General features: G+C 41.6%; 2 protein-coding genes across 8 annotated transcripts; both read right to left on the bottom strand.

Moving 5' to 3' along the window:
• Positions 1 to 2: 2 nt before the first annotated feature.
• LOC131130093 (centrosomal protein of 135 kDa-like) lies at positions 3 to 9,101 on the bottom strand. Of its 4 annotated transcripts, none has more exons than XM_078790108.1 (24): positions 8,472 to 9,101; positions 8,218 to 8,402; positions 7,966 to 8,133; positions 7,517 to 7,658; positions 7,357 to 7,441; positions 7,153 to 7,281; positions 6,872 to 7,078; positions 6,752 to 6,796; positions 6,091 to 6,241; positions 5,803 to 6,014; positions 5,167 to 5,283; positions 4,935 to 5,075; positions 4,695 to 4,772; positions 4,300 to 4,451; positions 3,976 to 4,091; positions 3,741 to 3,895; positions 3,604 to 3,659; positions 3,370 to 3,538; positions 3,183 to 3,293; positions 2,908 to 3,093; positions 2,205 to 2,414; positions 1,375 to 1,577; positions 1,195 to 1,299; positions 3 to 408 (listed from the first exon to the last, which is right to left on the bottom strand). In XM_078790108.1, exons 1-24 carry the CDS (start codon positions 8,582 to 8,584, stop codon positions 276 to 278), a joined length of 3,369 nt encoding a protein of 1,122 aa, XP_078646234.1. In that variant the 5' UTR covers positions 8,585 to 9,101; the 3' UTR covers positions 3 to 275. The 4 variants fall into 4 exon arrangements, with proteins under 4 accessions (XP_078646234.1, XP_078646232.1, XP_078646233.1 ...); XM_078790106.1 differs by having other exon boundaries at positions 5,167 to 5,322; XM_078790107.1 differs by having other exon boundaries at positions 5,794 to 6,014.
• Positions 9,102 to 9,755: 654 nt separating this feature from the next.
• exoc1 (exocyst complex component 1) lies at positions 9,756 to 20,569 on the bottom strand. 4 transcript variants are annotated; one of them, XM_058074238.2, is made up of 20 exons: positions 20,488 to 20,569; positions 19,834 to 19,965; positions 19,592 to 19,722; positions 18,816 to 18,975; positions 18,633 to 18,650; positions 17,264 to 17,451; positions 16,693 to 16,920; positions 16,264 to 16,396; positions 15,718 to 15,827; positions 14,589 to 14,738; positions 14,322 to 14,430; positions 13,794 to 13,838; positions 13,409 to 13,572; positions 13,212 to 13,328; positions 12,300 to 12,379; positions 11,980 to 12,208; positions 11,024 to 11,207; positions 10,751 to 10,950; positions 10,485 to 10,679; positions 9,757 to 10,400 (listed from the first exon to the last, which is right to left on the bottom strand). In XM_058074238.2, exons 2-20 carry the CDS (start codon positions 19,955 to 19,957, stop codon positions 10,248 to 10,250), a joined length of 2,718 nt encoding a protein of 905 aa, XP_057930221.1. In that variant the 5' UTR covers positions 19,958 to 19,965; positions 20,488 to 20,569; the 3' UTR covers positions 9,757 to 10,247. The 4 variants fall into 4 exon arrangements, with proteins under 4 accessions (XP_057930223.1, XP_057930221.1, XP_057930222.1 ...); XM_058074240.2 differs by lacking the exon at positions 13,794 to 13,838 and having other exon boundaries at positions 9,756 to 10,400; XM_058074239.2 differs by lacking the exon at positions 18,633 to 18,650 and having other exon boundaries at positions 9,758 to 10,400.
• Positions 20,570 to 25,017: the final 4,448 nt, after the last annotated feature.

Below are 25,017 nucleotides of genomic sequence, written 5' to 3' on the forward strand. Positions count from 1 at the left end.
TTTAGAATTAAATGAATAAACCTCAGATTAAAATGCATGCATGTCTAATTCACTATCACTTTTAATGCAAAGTATGGCAAATTTATTCAATAAAAGTAAATATCCTGACATATAAGTACAACCATCAATGTTGTATTGACATAATGCACTACCACAATTTACATTAAACCACATAATATGCAGCACAATTTTAAAGGCTAAATAAATACAAGTTACAACAAGGTTTATAGTGCTATTTAAGAACAACAGGAAATGACAAAACTACGCCACCACATCTAATTAGTAGACTTGTCACTGGAGCTGTTCAGGGACGTATGCTGGGAACTGGTGGAGGCGTTGAGAGATGATGAGATCCGCAAGGGAGACAAAGACATACCTCGTCTGCGCATCTCCTGCATGGCCCTCTCGCTGGCATCACACAGACAAAACCCAGTTATTACCAGAATGCGAGATGCATTCAGGGACACTCCTAAAACATGAATTTGCTCCATTTTTGTGTGCAGGGAAATCCCAGAAAATACACTGAAAACGTGTACATTTACTTTTAATTACATATCTTTGAACGCAACCCCTCATTGCTCATAATAACACGGATAAAGTGTGATTCAAATGTTCTGCTACTACTAAAGTGTTAGGCAAATAGATTTCTAGATGGGCTATATTTTAGCTCAGTTCACTCAAAATATGAATAAATACAGTAAAAATGGGCTATTTAGACAAAGCTACAAATGGTGAATAATCGAGATTAATTCATTTAAAAACATATTAATCATCATGAATTATACTTTGTGTTAAGTGTCATTTTGACATGCATTATTTCCAGGATTTGTGGGCCACGTGAAACAATATGGTGGGCTGAATCTGGCCCATGGGCCTTAAGTTGGACAAGTGTGCTCTAAAAGGCTGAAAACGATTTTCTCACATTTAAAAGTACTGTAATTTTTCCCCTCATTAGGAAATCTGTTCCAGGATTAAGCTGTCACCATGATAGAAACCTTTATTGACAATACAGCCAATGTTTTAAAAACTATTATTGCATTCTTAACATCATACAAGTGTAAAAAGAAGTTAATGACATTACTTGGTGCAACATGACGAGTGGACAGGAAAGTCTCGAGGTTTGAAAATAGGGTGTTCAGCTTTAAAGTTTCCACTGGGATTAATGAAAGTAAATAAAACAGCCATTAAACTCACCGCTCAAAGCGCTCCGAGGTCAGCTGTCTGTTGAGCACATCCATCTCTGTCTGCAGCTGAGAGACTTTACCACGCAGCTTCAACACCTCCCTCGAATGCTCGGTGCTGTAATTCAGAATTAAAATGCTTTTTAACAAGTCTGTGCAGCACTTCAAATCTGCAGACCAAATCAAGTCATACTTCTTGTTGTCGGCAAGGGTGAGCCGATCACGCAGGACTTTCAGCTCGGACTCCTTCTCGCTGGCCGTCAGGTGGATTTGGACCTCCTTTTGGCGATTGCTGGAGAGAAGCGTCTCCAAGTTGCGGACGATTAGCCTCTCGCTTGCCAGCTGCTTTTTCAGCAGCTCAGCCTCTGACCGAACGTCTTCCAGTTCTCCTTCCACCTGAAGGTCAAGATATTAAACGACAGTCAAACCCTGCTTTCAGTACACTCCAGCTTTCGTCTGATGCGGTTTTCCTATACAATTTTACCCACATTTTGCCTCTGTTTTCATGCAAATTAGTCTGTTTGTTTTGTACTGTATCGTTCTGCAAAACCGAGTGCCCAAACAAATGACCCTGTTCGTTGGTGACAGCCAAATAAACTGCCATGGGGCCAAAGAAAGTTGCAAGTTTAATAAAGGATGAAAAACACCATTGTCAATTCCATCTCGCCACAATGTACAGGAAGTCTTGTCTGCATCAACAGTAAGTTTCATCTATCCATCCATTTTCTATACCTCTTATCCATCCATCATTTATATAATTATTTTAGATCATTTTCTGACTGTAAAACAACAATTATTCTGTTTGTTACTATGTTTGGGTGTCTGGAACGGATTAGTTGGAATTACATGATTTCCTATGGGGAAAAATTGCCTTGGTTTTCATACATTTCGCTTTTTGTCTGACCTTTTGGAACTCAATAACAAAAACTGAGGTACCAATGTACTTTATTTTGTGTACCATAACAGTTGCCACCATACGTTCCTGCACCAAAATGAAAACAGCAAATGAAAGGCAGCCCCCACCCTCTCGAGCTCCATGCTCTTGGATGTGACTTGGCGAGCGGTGAGTTGCTTGCCAGAATCCAGTTTGACGCAGAGCTCCCTGACAGTGGCCAGGTCGGAGACGAGACCCGCTTTCTCCTCCTGAGCTTTATGTAGCTCCTCCTCAAGTCGGGACATCCCTCGAGTGAGTGTTGACACCTGTGCCTCGTACGCCTGCAGGGCCTGCACATGCTGGAAAACCAGCAAAAGACACAAAAATGCTAAATTTTATGCCTAAATTTATTCAAACAGTCGCCGGGTGCACGGTCCTCACAAACAGAACTACCAGAGTTTTGTAGAAGTAGCTATTTAAAGCATCATAATGGTTCAGTATTCAGTTGTGGGCTGTTCTTTTGGGGGGGGACTCATGCATGTTATACTCACCGCACTTCTGTTTAACTAGAACCCTTACCGCTACTACAACACGGGTTCTTTTGCTGCAATTTTCAGTGAAACACACTTGGTAATAACTATATGGTCAAAGAGAGTAATGGTTTCCGTTACACTTTGCACTCCAAATTATTATTAATATTGATTTCATGAAAAATTAAGTTGTAACATATCATGCGTTTAACATTCTCTGTCTGCTTCCAAATGAAGCCCTCCACGGTTAAGGACACCTCAGCTATAAAATATTAAAATATTGCCATGCTCTACATCAGCTGCTTGTTGTATGACACCTTACCTGCTGGATCTCTAGCTCCTTGTGACTGACAGCTTCACGGAGGTGCCTGCGTTCCGTGTCGGAAGACAGGAGCTCCAGGCGGATTGAGTTCTTGAGGTCCTCAATCTGCTGCAACCTCTGCTTTTGTTCCTCCATGTCACTATGGGCTGTGCGGAAGCCTTCGAGCAAGTCCAAATTTTGCTGCTCCTGTGGGTCAACCCAACACAGACAGCTGACAACAGAATGCCCTACGAGCAGGGAACATTCTGAACATATCTCTAACTGTTTTCTCTTGCCTTTGTCTTCAAGAGGTTCTCAATCCTGGACACTTTAGTAATGTAAGAGTGGACACTCAGCTTTAGCTCATCCCGCTCCCGTAAAGCCTCCTCCATTTCCACGTGGACAGCCTAGATGCCACAAAACTTGCTGGTTAATTATTGTGTTTTCTGAGCAGGAGGGATCAAATAAAACTCAGTTCTTTACCTGATTCTCTCTTGTCATTGTGGACAGGTCATCTCGAAGGCTCTTTTTTTCTCTGACCAAGACTTCTTTGCTGTTTCGAAGTCCTGCCAGCTCCAGCTGAGAGTCGTCCAACTGTTTCCTCAGACTGGCGAGCTCCCTCTCACGGCTGTTAAGTGCCCCCTGCAGCTGACTGTAACATAAAATATAAGTCACAAAAACTTGGTTGAGTAATGATACCGTTTGGGGTCTACTCACGCCAGAGATTTCTCCATTACGCTGACTGTGAGCCTCACATCTTCAAGGGTTTTTTCCTACAACAACAAAATGACAATTTTGTTCGATTATGACAGATTAGCAGTTTGATAATGCGGGAAAAAACTAATCCAAGCTACTTTCTTTGCGAGCTCCTCCTCAAGAACAACCAGCTTCTCTGTCTTTTCATCCACCTCATCCTGCAAAGTGTCTTTCTCCTTATCCAGAGCGGCAAAAGACATCTGAAGAACCTCCACTTCCTTCTTGTACTTGGAGACCTGCTGAGTCAGCACCCCTGGCAGACAAAGACAAAAAAAGGCTAAAGTCATCTTAAAAAAAATGATGCAGTAGCAAAAATATCAAAAGCAAAAGTACCGATTGTCTCCTCCAGTGTTTCCATCTCCTCATGAGTAACGTGCAACTCATTGGTCTTCGCAGACAGCGCTTGTTGGAGGTCGGAAAGTGACTGTTGCGTCTGCTCCTGTTGTAGCCTTTCAACACACAAACGTTTGGCGAAAAGGACGGCCCAAATTACCGGCCTCGTAATTTGCGTCAAAGAATTGATTAAATAATACATATTTCCGATAAATAGTGGCACTGCCTTATATCTGATAACGCATAGGACTCTCTGCTGTTCACTCAAAAAAACATTGCCACTATTTAAGGAAATAACAGTGTTTGACCGACTTAAGGACACACCTGAGGGTGGAAGCTGCTTTCCTCTGGTGTGCCACCTCCTCCACGTTCTGAAGCAAGGCAGCAGACTGAACATCCAATTGTTGCTCCACGTCCCGCTTGCTGTCTTTTAACGCAAAAAGCTGTGAACGCAGCTCCAGGTTCTCCTGCTCCAACTTCAACACAAAACACATGCAGTAGATCAGGCCTTTCCGAATCTTTGTTCCACGACACACCTGATTATCTGTCAATGATATAGTTTTAAGTAAATATAGTAATCTTTTTTTCCTGAACTGAAATCATACGTTAGAAAATAAACATGCGATGGCAGCCAATAAAGATTTATACATCATGCCTTTGACAAAAAAGAAAAGGTGTTGGTTTTTTTTACATAGCTCTGTATTCATCACCAAGCTTACACTGTGAATGGCATCCTGCAGTTCAAGAATCCTCTTTTCCTGTCCACGTCCCTCAGGAATTGTGGACGTCTGTCCAACCTGAAAGAACATGACAATGAGAGATTTTTTTACCTTAAAAAAGGTTACATTAAGGAAGGTTACATGTGCACAAGAATTACATTTGGACAAACGCTACCGTCTTTCAATTGGTCAAGATGAGGAAATCTTGTAATTCATAATGATGGACAGATGCATATTAACCTTAAATTCCTCCATCAGTAAGTCTCTTTCAGCCTTAACCTGCATGATTTTATTTTCTGCCAGCCTCAGCTCCTCTCTCAAGTTCAAGATGTCATCAGATGTGCTTGAGCTTACACGGGCATCTTCCAGCTGCTCTTGTGTCTACATAAAACAAGAGTGTTAGGTCCTATCAGCTTTCAAGAAGTCATTTCAGATAACGTATGAAAGGGGTCATGTGCTCCTTATAGGTCACCTGATAAAACATCATTTTGAAGTGGTCTCTTTCAGAACCCAGTGCTTTCACTTTCGTCTGGATGTCCTCAGTGTGCTTCTCCACGTCCAGCAGAGCTGCCTTCAGCTCATCTCTTTCCTTCACCAAAGCAAGAAACTCAGACTCTGCAACATCTGCCTGAAAAGGTGTCGGCAAGTTCAAAATTTGCACGAAGGACACTACCAATGAATAGGACTATCAACTCTACATCTTTACTTCCATAGTATGACCTGAGTATGCCCATGATGGTGAGCAGAATCCAGAAACAATGCATTGGAAAAATGTCCTCGGCACGCTGCACTGCGATAAATTGCTCTTATGTATATCAAATTTTTTAGTTCCCCAAAAACAAAGACAAGTATGAGTCATACAAATGTTGTGTATTTATGTACAACACTGGTTGTAAATATGGACATAGCAAATATGTAAATAGGACAGTGGACAAGACGCTCATTTGTTTTTCTGGGTAATTCGTTGAATGAATAACAAGTCAGTGAAAATGTATTATCACAATCATGGGGGGAGGAGGGCTTTACACTATGTTCCATTCATTTGCGGCCGAGTCGACACCTCAGTCACCTTACTAACATAAAAATAATCTCCTCTTACCCTGATTACCTTGCGACAAGGACTCCTGGTTCGGTTTGGACTCCCGTGACTTGGGCTGCTGGCTCCTTGGAATTTCCTGCAGCGTTCAGCCTCGTGGCGATAGTGATCCCTCTCCTCCTCTAGACTCTTCACAAAGGCGTCCAGGCGTGACGGGGAGCGATCTCTTCCACAAACGCCATGTTTGGCTCGCATAGCCTCCAACTCCAGCACCAAGTCTCTGTCTACAAACAGCAGGTCAATCAATACAGGTGGAGAATTCCCTCTGTATAGTTAGATCACCACCAAACCGCAACTTACCAGTGGACATCATCTTCTCCACTTTGTCCTGCAGCCTACTTTTCTCAGTCTCCATGAAGTCCACCATTGCCTCTAGTTTCTGATTTTGCCCTCTGAGTTCCACCAGCTGGTCAGCCAAAGAACTCTTCTCAAATTCCCTCTCAGAAAGCTCCTGGGATATGAAACATTAAGAATGGTGATCAAATCAGGAGCATCTAAAATTTGGAATTTTGAGCATCAAATTTTTTGAATTTGTGGATTATTTCAAGAATTTCTAATGAATTTTCAGTGCACAAGGTGAAAGTCATTAATACTTGGTGAAAGGAGCATTATTTACATGATTTGTGTGTTGCACTTGCAGAATTGATTGTGCATAAGAGAGCACACTTTGGGCTTTGACTTTGTGGATTATTTGGAGTCTTTCTATTAATTCCTATTATACTAGGTGATGGTTATCATTAGTAACTGGTGGGTGGAATGATGTGACGTTGCGCAGCACATGCTCATGTGCTCGTGCATGAGCAAGAGTACCGTGGGCTTTGCAATTGTGGATTATTTCAAGTCTTTTGTAAATTAACTTCCATTGTATAAAGATGAAGTTATCATTAAGTGTTGCACATGCGCCTAGGAGAGCACACTTTGGGCTTGGATTATTTTTAATTATACTTCACAAAACACTCACCCCTCTTATTTTTTTAAGGTTGTCCTCCAAATGTTCAATTACTTCCTATGAAGGAGAAAAACAAAGCTTTAACATGGGGGTTTCTTTTTCTAGCTTAATATTTCTACTCAATGTGCTCACTTTGTTGCTTTGCAACTCCTGATCGGCCATTTCCAAAGCCCGCTCCTTGTCCATTTCCATCTTCTTGGCCAGGCCGTCAATGTGTGTCAGCTCCTGACACAGTTCAAAATTCTTCAAGGAAAGGTCGGCCACTTTGGTGGAGGACTTCTGTTGCAGTCCCTCCACCTTCTGCTCTAGCATCTTGTTGCTCTCTTGCAAGTACTCAACCTGTAACACAAGAATACACTTAACACACACGTACACCAAAAGAATGCAGGGTAATTCTTTAATGTCGAACTCACTTGAAGGTTAAGCTGCGCAATCAGTTTCTCATTGCTGATGTTCTGAGTCTCCAAAGAGATGACATCACAAGGTCGCCCTCCATGAAGTGAACGATTCAGACGCTCAATCTCTTTGTCCCTCTCAGACACCTAAAAGAAATGTTGGGAAAAGCTCCTTCAATGACAATATACAGTCATAAACCAACCATATCTGTGTTCGCTTACTTGAGTATTTAGGAGTTGTGTGCGTTCATGGGAATCTTCTAGCTCACACTGTTTTTTTGTGACTTCTTCCTGCAGCTCAAGAATCCTATCCAAAATGGCGTAAGCATTCATGGAAAACATTTACAATAATCACAGGCAGCAAAAATAATACACGGCAAACCTTCTATCGGCCAACTGCAAGAGATCGGCTATGTATGGGTCGTCTGGCTGGGGCACGGGATAAGCCGAGGTCGTGGGAGGAGGAATGAGTTCATCCGTTTGCATTCTCTGACGCCTGAAAGGGATGCTGCGCTTTCTTCCACCTAGGAAACAAGTCACAGGCCATGTAACATCCATGTATATTTCTCATTAGGTCATGTTTATATTGCTCCATCCTCATCACTTCATTCTATGTACAGAAGATATGTATAAAAAGTGAACAGTAAAAACACAGGTTATTCTAACATTAAATGAATTACGGGGGACAATGTATACGCAGTTCTAAATGTCAGACTGTGGACAACCAGCCTTCAAGTCTGTCCAAAAGATTTGCAATAGGATTTAGGTCTGGGCTCTGGCTGAACCACTATTAGTACAGCTGCATAATCATCACCATGGATTGGATGCTACCTGGCGTCTGCACCACTGCTTGCAAGTTCTTCTCCTGGAGCTGCAGAATACGCTCAGATTTGGCTTTGCCATCCTTCTCCAAGCAGCGGACCTTGTGCATGTATTGATTGTTCAGAAACTTCAGGTCACAAGTCTCATGTTCCAGTTTTCTGATGCGGGTTATCAGCTCTGGAACAATGCAGGCAGGATTGTATGGGGTCATTAAATTATAGTCTAAAGCTGGGATAAGTATTGATAACGACGACATCTTACCCCTGTCGGCATGGTCCTTCTCCTCATTCACCTTCAGAAGCTCCAGGTGGAGTTCATTGTTCTCCCTGACAAGCCGGGCGTTATCTGTCCTGTATGGCTCCAGGACATCACAGTTACGTTCCTTCTCAATCTTCCCTGCTGACAGTTTTGCATTGCGCAGGCTTTCAGTAGTGTGAACTAGATCGCTGCAGCAGAGAAGCAATTGATTTAAATAGATGGGTACAACTATAATGAGCGCCAGGAGTATGTTTTACCTGAATAGTTTCTCAACTAATGGCAATGATTCAATTGCAAGAGGGTGTCTGTAGCCGAGCTGATCCAGACGCTTCCTCAAATTGGCATATTTCCTCTCGACGCTGCTTTCCATGGCTTTAATCCAAAGTTAACAAGAGAAAATATACCACAGCTGGTATTTTACCACTAGATACTGGGAACATGTAGCCAATGTTTGCTAACTTCGCTACATCGGCTAACATCTAGAAGCGCTCGCTGGCTAGCAGCTACGGTCCGAAGTAGCGAGTTACTATATACTTTACTCGTTTTCTGCTAGTCGCTCAAAACATACAATAAAAACGTTCATAGCATGGCACATGTCAGTAAGTCCTAATTTTCATGAATAGAATCTCAACATTGTCTCCGACTAACCTCAGACGGAAGGAAGCAGTTTTGGCTGACAGCTAATGTCACCAACGATCATTTATCCGCGCGTAAGTGGCTTGTTTGGAAGCACTCATAACGAGTGTGCTTGCAAATGATATATTTAGGATTCGATATTAAAATTCGATTAAATGGGAGATTATGTTTTTTAAGTGGTTGGAAAAAAGTTTGAAAAGAGCGCCGATTAGCTGAGGTTTGGATTCGTCACCATGGATGAAAGACAACAACCGGGGTGTGCATTAGTGATGGGTCGTTCGAGAACAAAACGACTCTTTACGCCGAGTGTTTAAAGTGAACGAGCCGTCGTTTTTTCGTCTTATGTTCCTGTTACGGCCGCAAGTAATTGAGCAAAATGTGTGGTGTCGTGTGTGTTGACACCAAGTAGGGAGGTTGGGGGGATTGTGCTGCTGCTTGTTCTGTTTTGTACATTTTATTACATTTGTTATTATTACATTTTATTATTCAGACATTGTTCTGCAACGTTTTCATGTTATTTTATAACTACCTGGGAATTTGCAATTTAGAGTGGACTTTTTAATAATTTTCCATGTATTTTGGTGAGAAATCAATTTTAGCAACACAAGACAATCTGAAGAGCCGGTTGCGAGCCGAAAGTGTCGATTCTTCTAGTGAAATCGAGCCAAATGAAACAACTCCCTCTTCAAATAGCCGAAATTCCCATCACAAGTGTTCATGTTGTTTGTGTTCACCAGCGTCGCCCGTGTTCGCTTCGGTGTCCCACAGCCATAGATAAGCATTAAAAGTATATAAACTGTATACTAGTACAGTATTCAGATTTTGCACCAGCATTACCACAAACTCCTGGATGCTTCCTGTGCTTCTAACATCTTTGAATGTGGCAGGATTGTTCACTGCACACGCCAAGGCCTCTTGGAATGCAGCGGGTGTACCCCGCCTCTCGCCCAAAGTCAGCTGGGATAGGCTCCAGCGCACCCCTGTGCCCCTTTGAGGATAAGCAGCATAGAAAAAGAATGGATGGATGGACTAACCACAAGACACCATCTGTTAGAGAAGGGTATTCAATAAAATGCCAACAGTCTATTTTTTGCCGCTTGCTCTCATTTCTTCTATTTAAAATCCGGTTACAATCTACCAGTGTAAAATGTCAATCCTTGTAAAATTCTCCCGGTTTAAGATTTCGTTCAGGTGGGTACTAATGATACAGTTACAACTTCCATCAACAATTAAAGAGTTAAAAAATAGAAAGTTGAGATGGGAGTGCAGTTTTATTAAGAATTAATAAGACATGTGCGCAAAACTCTGAAATGAATAAACTGACGGCTGTATGTTCAGCCAGCATGTGGCAGTAGGGAGTCATTGTTCTTGTCAGCTTGGATGGCAGCAGGGCTAAATTAATGAGACTGGGCGATACTAGAGAAATACTCCAGCATGTCCTGAATGGTGAACTCCATAGTGATTCCAGATCCAGGATAACATCTGCCAATTAAATCTTCAAAGTGTTTGTATTGGCGGATGAACTCGTCTTGTGTGGAGTGCCACACCACCTGATGGGAGAGCACAGTGAAAAAAAATAAAAATAAATAACGGTCACTTTAAAAAGACTTTATAAAGTATTGACAATATCTCACCTGTAGGAGACTTTCTTCTTCACACAAATGTTTGTCAACCTTCTTGTAAAGGTTATCCAGTCCCTTTTTCACCTCTTTGCCAGGGTATTCTTTGATGACTTTGCGTAATTCTTGCTTGTTAAAGGCCAGCTGGTAGCTCACCTCCTCCTCACGGATGCCCTGGGCCACACGGGCTTCAACTCCCTCGAAGAAATGCTGCAATGGAGCCATAATAATCAACCACTGCTTGCAAAATGCTTTTTTTTGTGCGCGATATTTCTCCCTACGTTGAGTTTCTCCAGAGGTTGGCCCAAGGAGTTGATGACATAAGACTGCAGGTGGTCAGTGTACTTATACTTGGCATCTCGCCTCTCTGCATCCAGGCAGGAGATCTTCAGTCGGGACAGCGTGGAAAAGATGTGGTGAAAGTTCTCCATCATCACAACATCCCGTGGTGTCTTCTGGCTTTCACTAGCCACCTTCTCCACTGATGAAGACAATGCATTATCAGAGCCTCCACTAAAAAAAAAAAAAAGTGCGGCAGTCGCTGTTGTTCTCACCGTTCATAAAAACTGCCCTGATAAGTTTGACGTAAGCTTTATCCAAGTCCCCTCGGCGTTCCGCATTCCGGAAGATGGTTTCAGCAAGCTCTGCAAACTCTTCAAAGCCGGTGACAAAAGGCAGAATACCCACCTTGCTTTTCTTGGAAATCTTCACCTCCTCCATTTGTCTAATCTGACCAGACTGTGAAGAGGAAATACACATTCTGTTATTGAATCAGTCATATGTTCGATCTCAACCATATATTACAGCTCTACTGCTCCTTCTGCATCACTTTTAGCAGAAGTAAGATATTTAACTTTAAGACACAATGGCTTTTCATAAAACAATGTCAAAACAACATTTTGCAAATGATGAATAGACAGCTGGGCTAGGTCCAGCACCCCCGCGACCCTCGTGAGGCTAAGCGGTAGAAAATGAATGAATGAATAATTTCCTTTGAACTTCTGTACTTCTTCATAAAACTGTGAGCAGCGAACTGTGTTTGGGTAATCAATTTAAAAATAATATACACAATCATTGATAAGCCATTTTTTGTCGAATTGAGATGGACCTTTGTCACAGTCTGTTCCACGTTGAGCATATAAATCCATATAAATAACACAAACATCATGTTAAATTATACACATATGTAATTTGGTCACAAATCAATTTAAGCAACAAAAAAAATTGCAGCTTCCTGGGAGCCGAAAACCCCACTTTTTCTGTGAGCCGAAGACACTTTTTACAGAAAGGTGGGCATGGAAAAAAAAATATTATTGTTAAGGCCTTGCATAACTGATAGTTACTCTAACTGTGTTACTTTGATAATCCACAGATACAGACTGTGAGGACTTAAACAGTATAAATTCTGGCACTGCGACTGAAACCTGATGTCACTTTGTTAATTAAAGAGATTCACACAAAACTGGAACCCTGGTCTTAGGAATAAGGTTCTCTCAGGACTTATACTCACAATGCATTTGTCAAAGTTCCTCTTAACGGTAACCAAGACGTTTCCCAGCGTGGTGCTGAGGTAAGAGGCCGGGTCCACGTTCTCGGCCGTCCACACGTGGTGACTCATCTTCACTAGCATGTACAGCGAGTGAAAGCTGTCAATCTTGTCCCCCAGAGCGATGAGGCTGTTGAGCTCCGTCTCTATGCTCTGGAAAATTTTGTTCATCATCAGCCGCACCACGTCTTTGCTTTGGCAGACAAGAGACGAAATGGGGAAGCGTGAGCGACAGAAGTGTGACGACAGGAGACATTTAGCATTGAACCTAACGGCAAACTCACTCAGATGACAAGGAGTGTCTATGATCTGCCTGGGGAGGCATTCTTGACGGCGTGCTGCCATCCGATTCCTCTGCCTCCGGCTGACAGGACAGTAGAAATAAAACATGACAAATCTTAGAAGACATTCGCTGACATCTCTGAGTGATGAAAGCACGCCAGTGTCTGTTATTGCTTCACTAGTTTATGTTTTCATAAAGACAGAAAGAACAAGGACGTGCTTCATTCGGCACCAGGAGATGCTAGAGATGAACCTTTACGTTGGAGTGGAACCTCCGATAGAATACGTTATAGAATATGTTATACCTCATGCAAATAATATCATGCAAATAATCTGTACCAAACCTTGAAAAAACACACATTATTAGCTGTTTAAAAAAAAACAAAAAAAACAAGCTAACCACGGTTAACAATAACATGCAGAATCAATATCATTCTCACTTAAATGAAGAGAGTTGAATGAGACACGGCTATAGCTCAATTTGTAAACATGTCTTTGTCTCGCAAGTGTAAACACAACTTGTTGTTGAAAATCCAAACAAAAAAAGCAGAACCTGTAAACCACAAAACGCATACCTGATAGCAGCGAAGCATTCAAGCGTATGCAAGGGTGAAAATGTGTGCCATGTACAAAAAATGTGTACATGTTGGGAGGTCTGCAATTCAAACAGCAAAATTGTATACCACCCTTTCAAGGTGAAGTTTTCCTCTCCAAAAAAACAAAACAAAACACTGTACTGTACTGCAAAAAGAGCAACATGCAAGCATGTTGTCAAGAAGTTCCAAATAAAACTGTGACGATGATCAGCACCGGTGCTTTGAGTTATAAAATGCTACACAGTTATGATTGATAGTATTCGTGAAACCCTTCTTCCCAGAGGGGCAAGACTATGTAACATAAGAACACTGAGATACCTGAGCGAGAGGCGGCGATACAGTTGGGTGCTGCTGCTGCAGCTTGAAGAACTTGCTGATAAAGTCTTGTTCTGCGAGGCACAGAGGCTCCAGTTCGCTGAGAACCTGCTCAAAGATCTGCAAACAAACACGGCGTCCATTCCAGTTCATGACCAGTACACACACAACAACATCAGATCTCCTGTGTGGTGGGCTACCTTGTCAAATTTGGTGCGGTCGGCCACATCCAGGTCGGAGGCTGACATGTTGCCCATGTCGAGCAACGAGGACGACTGGGAACGGCGACTGTTGGAGCCTTGCACAGTCAGCTTGTTCAGGCTGGATGTGGAACCTGTCAGCTTCCCTGAGCTGCCATGGAGGCCTGATTGCAAAATATATTGTGTTCATTACTCCATACAGAGTACATATAAAAACTCCCATTAATATTAATTATATTTATCCCATTTGTCAGAATGCTGCGTTCAGTGGTTACTATGAAGATGTAACATAAGCATAAAGGCAAGCGGCTTCAGATTATTCTGGGGTGGTTTTGAGTGTAGTTATGGAGTAAAGTGTGTGACAATGACTTCTTCTTTCACTTACTTTCTGTCTCCTGTTTGAGTGCACTCTCTTTCCGTGGAAGTGTGGCTGCAGCCAGTTAGAAAGGGCAGGCATCAAAGACAGAGAGAGGTTAGGCTTAGTGCAGTACATGCAGCACAGGAGGCGGTGCAGTGTTAGATGGACAACAAGCTGAAGTGCACTGCAGTGACTCCCAACCTTTGGACAACATATCCCTTTTCTGTTTTTTTTTTTTTCCATTTAACATGAAGTGCCGTAAGCAGAGCTCAATTTATATATTAGACATTTAACATGGCAAGGCATTGATAATCACAACTGGTTAATGAAAGTAGTATGTACAGACAGGGGAAATATATTGTTGACACAAGCTTTACTAAGCTTAACACTTAATTATGCTCCACAGGTACAAGTCTGAAGTCAAATGTCACAAAATGAGTCAATAACGCAATTAATGTGACAGCCCTATCAGACAAGTGCTTCAAACAATTTGAAAAGAAACTCAACATGACAATAAGACACTTCATATTTCATTAAATGCATTCAACGCCTTACCAAATTTGCCCTTAGCCTCCTTGCTCGTTCCCGCCATTTTTATTTTGGCAATCTCAAAGAAGTCTTTGATTTCTCGCTCATACAGTCGACTCATGTAGTCCACATAGGTCTGAAAACAAAACATGATTCCACCTTTACACCACTTTACTTGTTCACACAAACCAAAAAACAGCGCAGTATGTGGATTGGATATGTTGATTTAAATATTTGTAGGTCAACAGGGTTTATTAAAAAAGGGTTCTTGACCACTGAGGTGAGCACACTGACCCTTGACAGGCCCTCGTACTTCTCCCTGTGGGTGTTCTTCAGCCACTCCATGAGCTTGGCGTAGCGCAGAAGGTCCCGGTGGAGGGGGCTGTGTTTGGGCAGGGTCAGTTCAGCGGTGTGCTGGGACAGGGTGGAGCTCTGGTCGTGGCCCTGAATCGCAGAGGGACATCTGACCATTAGGACTACATCAAATAACACACATCAAGTATTAGTAAAATCACACTGCAACACTTCTTTATTTTAAGTAAACCCCCATTGTATGCGTCGTGTTGTCCTTCAACTGCAACACCACAATGCATGCCTGAGCCTTTTTGAAGACAAAAGCAATTCCATATTAGCAGTCAGTGACTTGCAGAACGAGGAGGAGGGACAAGGACACTCCATGTTGGAGCTGAGGGGCTATTAGATGGTTAGAGACAAATCCCAAGCAATAGCAGTTCGTACTGGAGGAAGGCCTGGATTGCCTGGAGGGGGTTAAGACTTGAGCTAAGGCAGGGGAGCGAAGGGGGTACGGTGAGGGTACTCACTGGAAGTGAAAGACAGGAGGACCTATAGAAGTGAGGGATGGTCATTTTGAAGTGACTGAAGTGGTTGAACTGACAGAGACAGAGCAAGAGTGTGGGATGATTCAAAAGGAAGCCACATTGACAATCCATAACAGGAAGGAAGGAAAAAGGACAGTCCAGGAGACCGAGTCAGTCAGCACCAAACAGGAAGTCCAGAACCAGAGAGCGAGATAATGGAGGCCTTAAACATCAACAACACTGATGCTAGTCACTTCTGTAACTTACCATATGTTATCTAATGAGATCCAATACAAGTACACAAGTCTGTGTGTTGGAGTTTGCAGTGGTGTAGAAATGCAGTGTATTATACTGACAACTGCCTCTAATGTCTTAGTGACTGCAATTACCTACAAGAAAGGGCTAACATTTAAAAAAATATGAAGCCAAAAGAGAGAAAGAGGAATTTATTCGTCCCACAAGGGAACATTTCAATTAATTTTAGGTAAAAGTAATAAACTAGATATTCAGGGACCACAATGCATCCCACTGGGCATCCTAATGTTTGCTACAATATAAGATAAGATATTAATATTACTTTTGAGAAAATATTTTAAAAAATTTACCTGGTGCACAAACACATTGTTGAGGTGGTTGGTGAGACGGCGAGCAAATGTGTCTCTCAGCTCTGTGAACAGGTGCTGCTGCTGTTTCACTGCCATCAGCTTGTCATGGCCTATGCAAGCAAAACAAATGTCAGTACTCCTTTAATATTTCAGCAACTATTTTATTGTAACTTCTAAATGGCCAATACTATATACCTGTAAATGAAACTTTTATACAGTAAACTTTTGAGTAGTCAGTGTACAACTTGTAAAGCAGCATAGCTTTACTGCCCTCTAGAAACAAGTAAACACACTTCTTCAATTTCTTAATCTGGCAGGTGTGTTTGGACTCCTTATGTTGTGCGAGAGGCAAACGTCTTCTAAGACAACCTCAGAGAATACTACAAGCTGTACACAAACTCCACTTAAGTTTCCTTTCTAGTATTGGCCCTTGAGAAACTACACCGTAATAAAAATGCTTGGTGAAATGCGGGACATATGCTCATTTTTGTGAATTATCCATCTCATATTTATTTTCTTCATTTGTGGCAAGTCCAAAAAGCATACCTGGAAGCAGTGCTACATTCATGCACTGCAACAGGGCTTCGGCGGCATTGATGCAAGCCTCGATGCCTTTTGGGGAGGTCAGGTCACCATCTTGCAGGGCTCTGATGTGTCCCTTAGAGAGGTCCATGTTGTGCTGCGACAGGAGAGATGACACCGTTGCCAAGCAACATGGTGCGACACTGCAATTAGCATCAACTCCATGAGGGTATCCACACATGTCACTGTGTTGCATAGTTAGTCACAGCTGCTTTATTTACAAAAAGATTAGAGAGTGATTAGGCTATAATAACATTGTATGGCTGCTGACGACTAGAAAGCATAAACAGATGCATAGAAGGGAACATGTGGGTTTAGTTTAGGTTTAGTCATCTTGGTACCAAATTGCCCACCCGCAACTGAATTTAGCATCAATCAAAAAGTATTCCTCACCACTAGGAATTGTATCTCGTCTAGCAGTTTGCCGTTGTTGGTGTTGCTGATTTGGATAAGGCGGTTGCTCTGCGAGATCTGGTCCATCTGCTCTTTGACACTTTGCAGCATCTCCTCGTAGCTGCTCAGCTTGCCTTCAATGGTGTCCACCTCACCCAGTGCCTCGTCCAGCAGTTGCATCAAGATGTTGACCTGTTTCTCTGATGCCATGATGGACTGGATATTGGCCTGTAAAGTCAAGGATGAGCACAGAACACATGTGCTTTTCTGACTGTACTGCAGAAATGCTAATTTGTTCAGCAGGTAGCATCACAGGGGCTCTGTGCCAGCTCAAAGCAGAGAAGCACTGTGTCTTAATGTTGCCCAGAAGATAACATGACAACAGACATGCATGTGAAACCGTTTTCATACACAAGGCATAGGAAGGATACATTATTTATCCATGATAACTTCAAGGTTTCTACGACATTTGACCATTTTCTCATTTTGCATGACTTCAAAAAGGGTCAATCATTTTCCAGGTGTTCCAGGACGAATGCAAACACTGAGTTTACCTGATTGCTCCACTCACCCCATCCAGCACCTGCAGCTCCCTGGAGAGCTGCTCTGCAAAGGCTTCGGCGTTAGAGATGGCATAGTCGCACATCTCCATCATGCTCTCAATGTCTTGTTCCTCACGGGCACTTAACTCTTGGTAGTCATCCAGAGCATCCTCGTCACCACCGGCAACACTCTGGCTCTCACCACTGGGCACAGACTCTAAAAAAAAAAACAAAAAAAGAGAGGAAACATGCAAAACATTGGCAAATATTCTGTTGAGTTCAATATAAACGGAGGTGTTTTATGGACGGGTGAAGACATTCAGTGACAGGGAGGTGACTGACCTCATGATATTTTTGTCTTCAGTTTTACAATAATGGTGTTATAAAAACAAACTCATTCACCACAAGTTGGTCATTTACCAGCAGTGATGACAATACAACACTCATAGGGCCATATAATTTCGGAATCGCGCACTCAATTGTAGATTAAAAACGTAATCTACTGTAGATTAAAAACATAATCGACTGTTAAACCTGAAAATGCTGTAATTGTGAGAAGGATTTTTTGTGTGGGGAAATAATTTCCCAGTAGACTGCTCATTCATAGCAGCACGTCCTCACAAACACTAACCAACCCACTGCTGAAGTAAGAAAACACTCAGCATGAACGTGAGCTAACATACAGCAATGGTCAGTGTAAACCAGGTGGGTTAGCTTAGTTTGGTGCACCTGTGTGTGTTCCAAAGTTGAGTTTTAGGAAATAGACGACAGGACCAAAAGACAAATAGAAGGGGTACCCAGCAAGCTATCGCAACAGTCAAAATACATTTTCAACACACACTATACTTCCGGCTTCCTGCTCACATTCTGTCAATAAGAGTGGCTTAAAAAAAATCTATAGCGATGAAATGTTACAAAAAAATTGGGCAAAATTGTCCAATGATGTATTGCATAATTACGTTTAAGAATTTTTGCATGTATATTAAATTACTTTTATTCACCGAGACAAGTAAACACACAATCTATAGTTATAAAATAACTGCAAAAAGAAAAAATAATAATTTTAGAAAATTAAAATGGAAAAAACAGAATTGGGGGGAAAAAAACCGCATTCAAGTACTACAAAAACAATATAAAAATGTTCAGTATTAAAGGTTTTAAAGTCTGTTAAATCCTAATATTGATAACAGTGTTTGGTTAAAATACATAGACAATTATGAAACAAACATGTTGTGGTCTAGACGTGTATGAGTTAATGCATATAACCATTGTTATTAAGTGGCAAGGAGTTATGGAGGTGAGTGTCTAATAATGAGGGCAATGGTTTGATGCCATGAAGAACAATGAAAAGGCGGGAACAGTAGGGAGGGGGGAGTGGGGGAGTTAAGTCCTACCAACCTTCCGCTTTAGGAAGTTCTGGCCAGAGAAAGTTTAAGAGAGAAAAGTGAGAAGATATTTAAAAGCCATAGCATAACGCAAAATTCAGAGAAGAGCTTTGACGGCTCAGTCCAGAAACATGCCTTTTTATAAATCAACACAACACAGCAAATCAGACAAAGAGAATAAGAGGCGAGTGCACACCTTCCAGCAGCTGGGAACTGACATTGACAAACTCCACCTTCTTCCTCAAGTAGCGCTGGTTCAGCTTCCAGATGCAGGAGATAAATGAGTTCTTCTCTGCAGTGCTGCTAGCCACCCAGCGGTAGACCTTCTCAAAATGAAGGTCAAATTCAGGATTTTCCTGAGCAAAAAAAGAAAAAATAAATAAAATAACTATTTAACATTAACATAACTTAACATTACAATGGCGGCACGGCAGTCGAGTGGTTAGCGCGCAGACCTCACAGCTAGGAGACCAGGGTTCAATTCCACACTCTGCCATCTCTGTGCATGCGTGGGTTTTCTCGGGGTACTCCGGTTTCCTCCCACATTCCAAAAACATTCTAAGTTAATTGGCGACTCCAAATTGTCCATAGGTATGAATGTGAGTGTGAATGGTTGTTTGTCTATATGTGCCCTGTGATTAGCTGGCGACCAGTCCAGGGTGTACCACGCTTCTTGCCCAAAGACAGCTGGGATAGGCTCCAGCACCCCCGCGACCCTCGTGAGGAAAAGCGGTAGAAAATGAATGAATGAATGAATATTACAATGATTTAGAGTGCATGAGAAAGTGGAAAGGCTGGACCTTTATTGAGACAGAGCTGAAACAGAATCAATGTTGTAATAGATGCAAAGGAACAAACAGGAACTGCTCAGTAGGCATGGACCAGTTACCAGTTTTTAAGGTAAGTCTTTCAAGGTTCATGTATTATATGTTGATGTTCGCTTTCAAGCATAGGTGGTGTCACTTCTCTGACCTTGCTTGCATCTTTGGCGTCCACTTCCGTCAGGTCACGAAGCTCCCATGTCAGCTGTCGTTTGTAAAAGTCCCCTTTGTCAGATTTCTTCACCTTGACTACTTTAACCTGCACGGGCCGCTCTGTAGTAACTACAACAAAACGAATACAAAGTAAAAAGCAGATTTCAGTAGAGAGTCAACCTTTCTGGTTCATGTTTACAAAGGTTGTAAATGTTCCACTTTTTGTTATGATCCACATACCCGTCGCACACAAAAAGCAGTTCTTCTTCTTCTTTCCTGCCTTGCACACGTTCACAATGCCGAGCAGACGCTCGTCGTTGGGCGTGAAGATGTCCCTCTGGAGAGCGTGCTTGATGGCCGTCATGGTGGATGCTGTCAGACAGAAGAGAAAAACATTCATTATTCATGGATACATACATGCAACTTTACTAAATATTTTAGCTTAACTGCTGCTGATGACAACACAAACACATAAAACAGCAAAAAGAACATTCACAGTAAGAAATCATGGAGAAAATGTTCAAGTGCATATTAACGCTTTATTGTGTCATTTAAAATCCACTTGTCTCTGAGGTGGAATGACAGTACTAAAGATGAGCAATGTCGGCGTTTATGCCTCCAGACGACAACAGGGTCAGAACTTGGGTTTATATCTATATGAGAGACGTGAAAACGCGACCGTAGAAGCCCAAAGTTCGCTTAGGACAAGTAAAAGGGCATCTCGAAATGCATTGACAACATCCTCACTAGCTCAATGCTAATACTAGCTTGCACGCACTAACGACTCCTCGTTCTTTAATCAAAACCACCGCGACAATAACACAACATTAATCAGCTTCCCATACGAACGTCTACATTTGACAAGGATTAATTAAACAAATAAAGAGCCATTACCTTGTTTCAGTGTAGCATAGAACCACCACTAGACCTCTTCAATAAGCAAGCACCGCCTTCCCACTTCCTGGTCTGTAAGAAACTTAGTCACGTGACCACGACAGTCATCAGCATTTAAGCTTGAAACCAACGGGGGCGCTGTTGCTACACGCAACAGCCAAATCTAAGAATTAAAATACACAGCACATTCATTCATTTTCTGTGCGGCTTGCCTTTACTTGAGTCTCAGCCAATGGCTCATGAGAGACAGGGAACTCAACAAATTTTGATTGCGTTTTTTAGTCAGAATATGATATTTAAAAATCTGTAATATTTTGTAATAACAGTTAAATATCCACATTGTCATCTTCCATATTGACTGACCACCCTCCTATAGCTTCTTGAAATGGTTTGGTCCACTACAGCCTTCACTGTGTTTCGTAGCTGCAGCTTGTACTCTGGTTTCCCACATTCCAAAAACATGCTAGGTTAATTGACTCCAAATTGTTCATAGGTATGAATGTGAGTACAAATGGTTGTTTGTCTATATGTGCCCTGTTTGGCTGGAGTCCAGTCTAGGGTGTACCACAACCTCTCGCCTCAAACACAGCTGGGATAGGCTCGAGCATACATTCAGACCCTCGTGAGGATAAGCTGTATAGAAAAGGAATGAATGAATGAATGAATGTTTCCTTCCATTCCTCATTTTCCTCTCAGCTGTTACTCCAACTTATCTCTTAAATGGATATAAGAGATGTCATAATGTATGTGTTTGGGTCAATGTGACTGTTTCTTTCCATTGCGCTTTTGTTTTGCCACATGTATCACATACTCATGATTCACATGTGCCGTTCCCCCTCTTTAATTTTTGAATGTCAAAAGGTTGACAGGGCTGATGTCAGCCCACCTTTGCTCACGCCTAATACAACAAAACCCCCAAATTGGCCTGATTACAGCAGTTGTTTACTTATTAAGATACAATGTAGGTCCCACAGGGTGAGTGACATCGCTGCATCACAACACTCAGCATCAGGTGCTAGAGGTTTTCTGTTTTGGGAACTGCTATGCGGCCGCTAGGTAGCCCACCCCAACCTGGTCTTGACAAGAGCCGAGGATGATGTGCAGGTACGTCTGGAAAACAAAAGGGGCTTTTCAGAGCAGCTCTGCAGCATCAGTGGAAGCAGATTACATCTGTGTAATCTACATTTGACATTCACACTGGTGATGAACGCCAGAATAGCCTTTCTAATTTCGGTCAGAATCACAACTTTTCTATCTGGATGGCATTTTGTGCAGCCCTTTAGTAGGGCTGCAGATTGTATCACGGAATATGTATGCAGGTGAACACATTTGCATGTATACAGACTGAATTCATCTTCCTAGTTTCACTGTTTTGAAGGGCTGGCTATTTAATGAAGGAGATGTAAACTAGAATAGCACTCAGTAGAAAAGAGACCTCCTCCGAGGCATCATAAATGTTCCACTCATGTAATGTACAAAGTGGGTATGAACAGCCACACACAGCAAGCTCCAATCTGCTTGGCCTCATTGCAAGCTACGTATATGGTAAAAAGGGAAAATAGTACATCGATGGATTCGCATTGTATCTGCAGCAAAATGGCTATGAAAATACTACACCTTAACCTATGCACACATTTCCAAAGACTGACTAACAAATCAACTTCTATCCTTCTTTAAAGCAGTGGTTCTCAACTGGCTGCGGGACCCTTCATCACTCCTCAATGACAAATGGTGAAACAATTTTTTCGATTCATACTTCTCATATATCTTGGAGAGACTGTTTTCAACACTTGAGCTGCAGTGCTAAGACGCAGACAACAACGTGAGATGCATTAACAGACATTGGGTCATTATATTATTATTTTTCTTTTACCAGGCAAAAACCCACGACCCACTGGAAACAGCTGTGCAGCCCACTTTTGAACTCCTGTCCTGAAGGTGGCACTAATGCGCAAAAGGGGAAATACATTTTTACATCTGCACCAAAATACAGGTGAGAAGACCTATCACATTAATTAGTGTAAATGTTCTAATTAACAACTCTGTTCTGGTTTGAGTGGTCAAAACAAAAGCTTCTGCGTCAGAAAACATTTGTGTTAACAACTGCTGATGGCAGCGTCGCAAACTTCAATGTTGTTTTTTTTATGAACACCGCAAGATGGCAGGAGCTGCATTTGAAATATCATGATTGGTCAGCGTCTAGCAACTTTATCTACCTCTGGATGCGCTTTAAAATGTTACTACGGCTACTCAGCTGGGGGTGTGAAACTCATGCGTGTTACACATCCCAGGACTGTTGTTTACGATGAACTCATCAGTGCTATTAATGCTGCTTGCAGCTATTACAACATTGGTTCTGTTGTTGCTGTGTTGTGCAATATACTTGTTAATAAATGACCAGGTGTTTCAAAGGCAGTCACTTTCTCATGAAAGTTAACAAATTAACTGGGAAATCTCACGTTGCACTTTTTTATGCTTGAAGGTAGCAAACAGAGCACCTCTTCAAACATATCCATATTGAAGTAGGCCTCTGCCAATTGCATACAGTGTGTGACCCCCTGACTGGTTCCTACGCAAGATGGGGAAAATTGTTAGTGTGAATGCCCTACTTGAATAACCTCATCCCAAGGTGAGGCCTTCACTCGCCGCTCTCCAAATTGCACATAAAGAAATGCGCGGTGGTCCTCCAAAAGGGAAGTATAAGCACGATAGCGGTGGATGATTACGTGAGCAATGGCTCATGCAGAGCTCTTTGCTCGTTCGGGAGCTTGGTTGTGCGCAGGATTTTGTTTTAAAGCAATCATGTAATTTCAAGTGTGTGACCTGAAAAGAGCGCCTAAGAGCGTGTACAGTGATGAGCAAAAGTGGGATACAAACAGATAGGGCGTTGTTGTCCATGGATTTGTTGTGGATATATGTCAGAAAAGTCAGAGAAGGGGTTCTCATTACCTTATTTAAAAGAGTAAAGTCATATTATGAAGAAAAATAAAGTCATTTTAGTAGCACAACACTGAAATATATTAAAGAAAATGGTGTTGTTTTTTTCTTTTTTTGAAAAAATGGTGAAATATTATGAGAAACAAAATAAAGATGTTGTAATTTTTGGAAACTTAGTTCGGGGGAAAAGTAATTTTATGCAAATAAAGAAGAGAGTTTAACTATTAGAAAAAAAAGTTTAAATATTTGGAAAATTATTACAAAGAAAGAAACAGTAGAGATTGAGAAAAACAGAAGATGTTTTACAAGAATAAAGTGAAAAATTTAGAGAAAATGCTGTATCCTAACAAGAAAAAGGTTGCGATTTTACAAGAATAAACTCATATTATTACAAGGGAAAAATATTTCATTTTAGTAACTAAAATAATAAAGATATATTTTTAAGATGTAATTTATGGGACAATCAGAGTGCAAAAAGATGTAATATTATGCGAATAAAGTCAAAATATGATGGAAAAAAGGTCATAATTACAAAAACAACATTTATAAAAGAATTGTAAAGTGAAAAGATAAGATTTTAAAAATATGATTACAAAAGTGGTACTGCAATGAGATGAAAATATTTCCCACTATATTATGGGAATAAATTAAATAATTCCAGTAGTATTTCACTGATTTAACTACGCTGAAATGCAGGCTTTTCTTGAAATACATAAAACACAGAGTATTTTTTTGAGTCAGCCCCTAGGAGCGACATTACAATGGCCATATCGTCATTACATTTGGCGCTCATTAAAACATCTTCTGAATGAATGTAGCCTTCATCACAGTGACTGTAAGACCTGGAATGAATAGCTGGAATTGGGAATGTGCATGGATCCACTGTAATGAAAAAATTATAATTCCTACAACGTAACATAATACTGCAACACAGCTCATGTAAAATGAGTCTAAATGAATTTGTGTGCCTGGAGTACAATCAGTCAATGTGAAAATGAGTCCATTATTAGTCCATTATTAGCAGCAATAATAACATTAGTATTATATAATATTGTATAACGTGGGTCCAAGATGGGCTTCATCTTCAGATAGATTATTAGAGTTCCCCTCAAATTGACACAGGAGGTGGCAAATTCCATTTTAACATTCACAATGGAGATGAGGTGCTGCTCTGCTTCATGTGCTTTAATGTCCTATAATATGGAAACTCATGCATGCCCTACTTTGACTGATTGACGGCCTTTTTAGGAGGATGTGACTTGCTTTCTTCTTGTTTGGAGAGCTAAAACAATGACATGTTACAGCTCCCCATGTCTGGGACAGATGTGTAGCGTAGCCTTTTTGTTAGCTTTTTACAAACTGGTGGGTGTGTCCACAGGGCGGGCTCATCTCCGGTCAGGTTTGGAACCAATTAACCGCTTTAAACGAGGGACCACTGTATTTTCATCTCGACTTGCCAATGTAATATCCCCCTGAGCACCTCTGGGTTTTGACTCAAATAAACCAACAGTGCATGCAAGTCCCAGTCATAATCAACTCTTTTGAAGGTCATGACATTTCATTACCTCCAAAGAACCCCGGGGCCCTCAAGGG

The sequence above is a fragment of the Doryrhamphus excisus genome, linkage group LG4 (genome assembly GCF_037039965.1).
Source record: "Doryrhamphus excisus strain RoL-2023G ecotype Guam linkage group LG4, RoL_Dexc_Guam_v1.1, whole genome shotgun sequence".
Classification (NCBI taxonomy): Eukaryota; Metazoa; Chordata; class Actinopteri; order Syngnathiformes; family Syngnathidae; genus Doryrhamphus; species Doryrhamphus excisus.

What these genes read in the sequence shown, in the direction of transcription:
- LOC131130093 (XM_058074234.2), bottom strand. Translation starts at nt 8,584, where the DNA reads ATGGAAAGCAGCGTCGAGAGGAAATATGCCAATTTGAGGAAGCGTCTG. An exon ending in AGGAGCTAGAGATCCAGCAG is followed by an intron (nt 2,415 to 2,907) that starts GTAAGGTGTCAT and finishes CTGGTTTTCCAG; the next exon opens with CATGTGCAGGCCCTGCAGGC. An exon ending in ACCCTTGCCGACAACAAGAA is followed by an intron (nt 1,300 to 1,374) that starts GTATGACTTGAT and finishes TCTGAATTACAG; the next exon opens with CACCGAGCATTCGAGGGAGG.
- exoc1 (XM_058074238.2), bottom strand. Translation starts at nt 19,957, where the DNA reads ATGACGGCCATCAAGCACGCTCTCCAGAGGGACATCTTCACGCCCAAC. An exon ending in ACGAGATACAATTCCTAGTG is followed by an intron (nt 16,397 to 16,692) that starts GTGAGGAATACT and finishes CTCCTGTCGCAG; the next exon opens with CACAACATGGACCTCTCTAA. An exon ending in ACCGCACCAAATTTGACAAG is followed by an intron (nt 13,329 to 13,408) that starts GTAGCCCACCAC and finishes GTTTGTTTGCAG; the next exon opens with ATCTTTGAGCAGGTTCTCAG.